Genomic DNA, 8005 nt, shown 5'->3' with positions numbered 1-8005 from the left:
ACAAGTAGCCTGAGGGCTTGCTGTTGGGTGGGGCCAGTTCCTAGGGCAGGCTGCCTCCCCTGGCTAAACTGCATAAAATCTGCCCTCTAGTGGGTCTGGCAGACCCCTTGGGCTAACAGGCCAGGGGAAGAACTTCAACGGTGTCTGCCAGCATCTGTGTCAGCACACCTGTACTAGATCACAACAGTGGCTGCCACCAATGTCTCAGTCTCTGGAGAGGTCTCATCTCTCACTGAGATGCACCCAGAGCCTACCAGGTGAGTCTCTTTTCACCAAAGGTCTGTGCAGCCACCTTTCTGGTGATTTTGGGTTGCTCTCTGAGACAGGTGAATTTGTACATAGGCCTTTAAGAGCTGGGTGTTTTTTTTTGGCTTTTTCTCGATAGCATCTTCTGGGAGTATTCCCCATTGTAGTTAATAGCCAGCAAAGCCAGATAGTATAACCCTCGTCTCAGTTGTGCTGAGCCTGAAGGATGCTTATAGCGGTGATGGGCCCCTGCTAAAGTCCCTACTTCTCCAGGGAGGGCTGCCTACCTTAGGGTGCCTCCCTCCCTGCCAGCTGTGAAGCTCCACAGTTCATGAAGGTGGCTTTTTTTCTCTCCAGAGGAATTTATGCCTCTTCTGCCTCAGTCAGGACTGTCCCTTGTTGTGGGGGTTCTTTGTATCCAGTTTGCTCTCCAGGGTAATTTTTCCAAGAATAGTTGTAACCTGGTTGTGTTTGTGGGAGGAGGTGTGTTCGGAGTCTGCCTGTTTTGCCATCTTGATGAGATCCCCTAACTTCAGACTCTTAACCTGCATCCAAAACTCTCCATGATTTGGCTTCTTCCCTTTCTCAAGAATTTTCTTCGCCTGTTCCTCAAACAAGTCTTAGTTTCCAGCCACAACCAATAATTTACAGTTTCTCTAATGTGCCCAACTGTTTCAATTTCCCTGCTCTTGCACATTGTGTGTGGAGTTGGAATCACCTGTTATCTGCCTTTTAAATTGCAATTTGTCCTTCAAAACCCACCTCTCCTTATGGTCTTTATGAAGTTAACTCTGCCTCCCTCTTCTCCTGTAAGGTTAGTAGATCCGTCTTTCTTTTGCGCTACTACCATTCCTCTGTTATACAACTGAGCCCCTTAAGGGCAGTAACTGTGCCTAACTCATGTTGTATTCCCTGTTCCCAGCTCAGTAGTTGGCACATAGTCAGAGCTTAATAATTGTTAGTGAGTTTGACTTCGGATATATGGCATTTAGGATGAATAAAGGGCATCCAGATGGAGAAATGTTCAGTCAGAGGAGAGGGGTGGTGGCAGCTGTTACTGGCTTAAAAGTAATGGCTGAAGCTCTGAATGAGAATTATGAAAGCACAGAAGGTAAAGTAAGAAAAATGCTGAGGTAGGACGCCTCATTTAGGGACTACGCACCGGAAAAGAAGTCAGAAAAAGGAGACCAGGCAGAAGCTGCCAAGAGCAGAGGATGGAGACTGGCATATACTAGGTGCCCTGTAAATAAAATATCCCTTTTTAGATGCCTAAAAAACAAGCATAATCCCATCTAAAGATACTGTAACCAAGTTGTCATACCTTTCAAATCTTATCCTGTGTATATCTATACTTCTAACCTAAAAGGAGTCATTCGATTTGTAACCTGCTTTTTACACTTGATTATCTCGGGAAACATTTTCAAGTGAATATTCTCCTACACTATTTTTAATGGCGCCCCACTGTAGGACCTATCGGCCTTTCTATATGATGTTCTCCAAAGTGAGAATGGGGAGAGGAAGAGCCTATCACGTTAGGAGGCCCTCGCTGTGCTCTGGGACGGGTGGAAAGGTGAGAAAGAGAGGACTAGACCTCGGCGGGCCAAAGCGAGGGCCGGGGGCTTGCAGCTCGCGGGGCGGCCGGCGGGGGGCGCCGCGGGGCGGGAGGAAGGACGGCGCGGGGTGCGGCGGCGCGTAGCGGTTACTCAGGGCGGGCAGTTCAAACCGAAGGAGGAAGTGCGGCGGCCCCACGCGAACGCGGCGTGGGGGTTGCCATAGCCGGGCATCCCTGGGGGCGAGGCTGGGGCTCTTCCCCGGCGCGCCCGGCGGCCGCTGCCTCTCTCTCCTCCCGCCAGTCGGTCTCGGCGCCCCGCCTGGCCCGCCAGCGCCGTCGGTGCGGCCGCGCCGCGGTCTCCAGGTGGGCGGGAGCGGGGGCCCCAGGTGTGGGCCGGCCCCGCGCCCACTTTCTTCCCAGGTGCTGGGACTGGAGAGGCGCCTGGAGCCGTTCGCTTCTCCGCTCGCTCCGCTCCGGCTGACCCCCTTCCAGCCCTCGGCCTGTCGGCGGCTCTCTGGGCCCGGGGCCCTGGCGGCCGAGCTGAGCCGAGCCTGCCCCGGCGGCCTGGCCTCGGGACGGGCCGGCCGGGCTCACTGACGCCCGCGGAGACCGTTACCCACCCCGCTGGCCGCCGGCGGGGAGCGCTGACGGCGCGGCGGCTTTCGCTGCCGGTTCACAGCCCGAATCCAGGAGGGTTCCTCGGTTCCAAGGCCAGCTGGAGGAACAAGGATGTCGACGGTACTGTTGTCTGCAAAGCTGCAGGAAATTCAGAATGATTTAAGCCTTTTCAAATGTTAGAAATAACTCCTGCAGCGTGTCCTTTACGTACCCTTCAAATTTTAGCAGTCCTGGTGCTACTGCAGGTTTCAATTAATTGTTCAAACTAAAGTTTTCTTTTTAAGTGCTGTTACTTTGGCATGAATTTTAAAGGCAGTCAGAGATTTTCTTGTTTGGAATCCTACATAACTGACATCTAAGAGCTCAAGATTTCCTGATGGTAAGATTTTCCACTTTAACAAATGAAGGAAATTTGGTGTTGATATAGTTAAATAATAAGTATTTCATTCTCTGATTTTACAAGTCCTTTTTTTTTTTGAGCACTGAGATAAATGTTCTCAACTCTTTAATCAGGAGCCTGGTTTTAAAAAATGGATATTGAGGAGGTGGTTTGATTAATCGGTGAGCTGTTGAATCGGTAAAATTAGTCAACGGACATTCCATAATTTTCATGAATAATTTTAAATAATTAAAATAAGTTTTGAAGAACCAAGTTTTGTTTGAGACCAACCTCTTGGGGTAGTAGAAAGATGAACATGATGACAGCAGAGAAAGGACGTTGGAGTCAACTCCGAATGTGTAGGTGAACAGAAAAAAACACTAGAAAGGTTTTATGTTTGTAACAAGTGGCCTAAAGGATGATAGCAGCATCCCAGCTTTCTTTCTAACAATTTACCTCTCAGTTTCCCAAATTCTAGCATGGTGAGACACCTAGTGGTGAGGTATAAGAATAGTTACATTTGTTTTAACTTTATAAAGGGACTCCTTGACGCAATTTTACCATATGATGTGAGTGAAAACTGTTAATAGAATGATTCTCAGAGAGTGGGAAACTTTCGTGTGTGGAGATGTAATTTGAAAACATATTCTATCTCATTAACTTAATATTTTGAAAACAAAAATTGTTTTAAAATATAATACAAATTACAGAATGCAAAGTTTGATGATCTTGGCTAGTAGGCATGTCCAGAAGATATAGCAGTGAGTCTCACAATCTGAGGGGATGTGGATCAAAAGGGAACACGTGTGAGATTTACCAAAAAGGAATATAGGTTTAAAGATTGAAAAACACTTAGGTAATTTGCCCAGTAATAATGATCTTCTAATGATCATTATACTATAAAGAAACTATTTCATTTTGTGGTTAGAGTAAAAATTTTGTTGTTTAAAAAACTCATTCACTCATATATTTAACTTATGTAACTTAGGCATACATTACTTTCTTATTATAGTCACTAAAATATATCTTTCCAAGATCTTTTAATAGAGAAAAATTAAATGTATTTGTGGTCTGGAGAAAACTTTGAAAGAATGATAACTTTCTTAGTGCCCTTTGAGTAATCTAGAGAAATATCAGAAACTATGATAACTTTCTTATCTTGCTTCCTTTGAGTTAATATTTAATTTGGGTTTCTAGAAAGAAGGAATGTAATGATACTGTTGAAAAGGCTAAGGAGTAAAGTATTTGCTAGTGTCATTCCTTTCAAATATAATTACTGTCATATTTCTTCTTTAAGTGATTTACTTGAATTCTTTATTCACAATTTCAAGAATATTATAAAGGGGGAATTTCCCACAAATAGTTGCTTGTTACCTATTCAAGCCTGCAACTGGACCGTATGTCTCGAAATATTTAGAAGATGAGACATGAATGAGTATAACATGCCAAATTTGAAATGGCCTTATATCTGTGGGGCAGTGGTTCATTTTGGTTAGCGCAAGAAGAATGTGTAAGTAATTTATCAATGAGCCAACGTGTCTCTGCAAAGCTGTAAGTTTGGGAATCCAGATTTTGTGAATGGTCGTGGGGACTGGATTTCTGAGACAGGTCTGTGTTACAAGTATGAATAACATTATCCTGGAGTTGCTTAGCCAAATTGCTGTGAAATCTAGTGGCAGCGCTCATTTGACACATTTCCCAAAGACATGTTTAAAAATTAGTATGTAGTTTTTTCAAATAGCTTTATTTACATCCCAGAAGTTTGAAAGGAAATATCCGACTAACTAGATATAGGCCAGCACAAATAAGTTAGAATATTAAAACTACAATTATGTACTTCAGTGCTGTTAAAATCATAAGGTAAAAAATCATCTAAAAATGATGCTGCCAGATTTTTTATTCTCAAGTTCAATAAAATAATAATTCACTAAGTTCAAGAAAATATTTTTGCATGGGGCTTAGTCAAGTAATCTGTGAATATTTATAACTTGAAAGTTTTGTTTTTTATGATGTCAAGTTGTTTTAAGTAATTTACACATAAGTATAGAGTAGATTTGGTTTTTAAAGTAACTTTTTTTATTGCCATAAAATTTTCCATTATTATCGGTACTCATAACAAATCATGTATTTTGGTGTAGGCTGTCAGACTACCTATTTCAAAGGAAGAATAAAATTTGGTTTCACTTTGTAGAAACAGAGATTTTCAAGATGTCAGAAAGGCATTCAGGTCAAGCTTGCACTGCAGCAGGAAATGAGGTGGACTCTCCTACTGTTAATTTCAAGTACTCCAGCTTCAGAGATTTTTGTTCCACATCTTCATCTCAAGATAGTGGCTACAGTGAGTTGTTAAAATCTTGCAGCTTTGATAATACAGAAAAAGAGTATTTCGGAAAGAAAGAAAAAGGCCCAACATTAAGCTATGAACATCCCGAAACTTCAAATCTGGACTTAACACATCCTTTAGAGTCTCCCACTCAAAAAGAGAGATTTGTCTTCCCTAGGAAGGAGAAGGATAAAACCCCAGAACTCTGTGAAACTCCTAAAATCAGTGGGAAAAAACTTCTACCACGCAGAAGGTTGACCATATCCTTCTCTCTTCTAAAAGGGGACTTTGAATCACAAAATAATTCTCTAGAAAGTAGTTCAAGCCAAGCTCTCAACTTAGAAAAAAATATTCCAAGCAGTGCTTCAGGTTTTCAAGGGCGAAATAATTTTAGTTCTTTGGGTACTAGCACTTTGAAAACAGAAGAAGCAACTTCCAGCAGTCAAAAATTGAGACTAAATTTTTCTCAACAGAAGACTTCCACAATTGATGATTCCAAAGATGATTGTAGCCTATTTGAAGTTGAATGTATATCTCCAATTCCGGGCAATAATTTTAAAGACTCTATTACACGTGACTTTAGTGATAGCAGTGTGTGTATTAACGATGAGAATACATATCCTGAACTTCTGGGCTCCTCTGTTAATGGCACAACTTGTGGAACAGATGAGGACATATTTGTGACTCCAGTAAGTAATCTTGTAGCAAACATTAAATTTAATGCAAGACAAAGGCTTTCTCATTCAACTGAAGTGAGAGGCAATATTTCAACACCTGAAGACAGTGGTTTTAATTCACTTTGCTTGGATAAAACAGAAGATTCTCTCTCTGACCAGGAGGGTTCTTTTCAAGAACTACATAAGAGAACTCTAAAAGTAGGGGACACCATAAAAAAGTCAAGGCGTCTTGGAAGGTTGAGAAGACTGTCCACCCTTCGGGAGCAGGGCTCACAATCTGAGACAGAAGAGGAAAAGCAGACCGTGCATTCTGACTCTGAAACAACATCAGAAACTGTTTCGGACATGTCAGAGAGCCAGCTGAGCAGTGATAGTAAGAGTGAGGATTTGATTTTAAGCTTTAAGAATTTATCACAGACCCCAGCCTTGCAATTAGTGCATGAGCTCTTTATGAAAAGCAAAAGGAAAAGATTCCAGCAAAGCGGTGCACATGAATTCTTAGAAGAAAGGGATGAGGGGAAAATTGCTGTACTACAGTGTGTGCTTGCAGGACTAATTGGCAAGAAAATGGGTATAGAAAAACTGGACATCTTAACAGAATTAAAATATAGAAATTTAAAGCATATTCTTGCTATGGTATTAGATTCCTTGACTACAGAAAGCCTATGCAGGTAAGAAATAAAATTTTTTTTTCCGAAACAAAACTGCCTTTTATCACTTCTTTTTTAGTTGAAAAGCTTTTCTATGAGTGGAGTAGTTGTTCTGTTCTTTATTTGTTTTGTTTTATTATCTTTATCTTTGATTGTCCTACATTTTATCAAAGGTGGTATAGTGAACTTCTCAATAGAGCTTACTGGTATAGCTCCCTCTATTTAAAAGCCTGCTTTAGAAGCAACAATATAATCTTGTGGATAAGGTTCATTTCACTGTCATTTGGGAAGAGAGTTTCTAAAAGTTGAACTTTAAACTTTCAAGATGGCAAGCTCCACGAAAGTTACTTAATGATTTATTTAATAGTTCACATCCTGTTGTCAGACTGCAAATTGTATTAAAGTTATGACACTTGGTCAGAAATAATGTAAAGCATTATGGTGACTAAGGAATGACAACATATAAAGATACCATTTAGTTATTTAGTCTGAGTTCTAGAATCCAAGAACAGTGGTTAGCTTTCATTTTAGGGTTTGGTCTTTTCAGAGACCAAGGGCAATATGGATTATTTCATTTTCATTGCTAACACAGCAGTGAAAGTTAATTACTTGGTAGAATTTCAAGGAATTAGAAACTGAAGAATTTGTGTTCACAGAGATTTCAGTATATTGAGTGGTGCTACATAATTAAAGAGAAACTACATCAGATATTTAGGAGTATTGAGGGTAGGAACTATGGCTGCAAAGACTAAACTAAGACTCTTCATACTGGCAATTCTGGAGTTGCAGGGCTCTCAGAAGACAAGAGCCTTGGGAATGCCATGACCAGGAAGGAGGGAAGCCATGTGGAATAGGAGTTCTGTAAGGTGATGCTTAGAAGAGGACATGCTGGAGAGATAGTGAAGCTCTTTTTCAATAGGGTATATCAAGAGTTTGGTTCAGGGGCTGGCCCCATAGCCGCGTGGTTAAGTTTGCATGCTCTACTTCAACAGCCCAGGGTTTCACTTATTAGGATCCTTGGTGCGGACCTAGCACTGCTCATCAAGCCATGCTAAGGTGGCGTCCCACATAGCAGAACTAGGAGGACCTACAACTAGAAAATACAACTATGTACTGGGGGACTTTGGGGAGAAGAAAAAAATAAGAGAGAAAGATTGCCAACAGATGTTAGCTCAGGACCAATCTTAAAAAAAAAAAGAGTTTGGTTCATAGAGTCTTTGCTGTTTTGATGGCCACTGCTACTTCTAGTAAAGCCCCTCTTCACCTTTCCCCCATAAATGAGTTGTAGGCTATTGTAGAGAATTGTAGAATTTCATAGCTAGAATTCTTTTGAGATATCTAGTCCAATCACGTGTTTTGCAGATGAGAGAAGTGAACTCCAGGAAAATTAAGAGACCTGCCAATAGTGACTCAAGGAGACAGGAATAGATCCAGGTCTATGATTGAACCCTTTGATTTCTAATCCAGTACTTTTCTACAAACTTTTATAAAGGTTTAAGGCCTTTCTGAATAGATTTGATTGGGAATGTATTTGGTGTAACCCAAGTAGGATAATAAACA

The 8005-nt window shown here is 41.4% G+C and overlaps 1 protein-coding gene across 8 annotated transcripts in view; it reads left to right on the top strand.

Moving 5' to 3' along the window:
* The first annotated feature begins 1877 nt into the window (after positions 1-1877).
* LOC103564643 (regulator of G-protein signaling 22-like) overlaps positions 1878-8005 on the top strand; it is a 165397-nt gene continuing 159269 nt past the window's right edge. For 7 of the 8 annotated variants that reach the window (XM_070631856.1, XM_070631857.1, XM_070631855.1 and 4 more), the window contains exons 1-2: positions 1878-2795; positions 4987-6466. In XM_070631856.1, coding sequence (XP_070487957.1) covers positions 5004-6466 — 1463 coding nt within the window. In that variant the 5' untranslated portion in view covers positions 1878-2795; positions 4987-5003. Of the gene's footprint in view, positions 2796-4933; positions 6467-8005 lie in introns of all 8 variants that reach the window. The other variant, XM_070631851.1, reaches the window with a different exon arrangement.

This window comes from Equus przewalskii, chromosome 8, assembly GCF_037783145.1.
Source record: "Equus przewalskii isolate Varuska chromosome 8, EquPr2, whole genome shotgun sequence".
Classification (NCBI taxonomy): domain Eukaryota; kingdom Metazoa; phylum Chordata; class Mammalia; order Perissodactyla; family Equidae; genus Equus; species Equus przewalskii.
The sequence above is the reverse complement of the archived record's forward strand: the minus strand, read 5'-3'. Positions and strand labels throughout refer to the sequence as shown.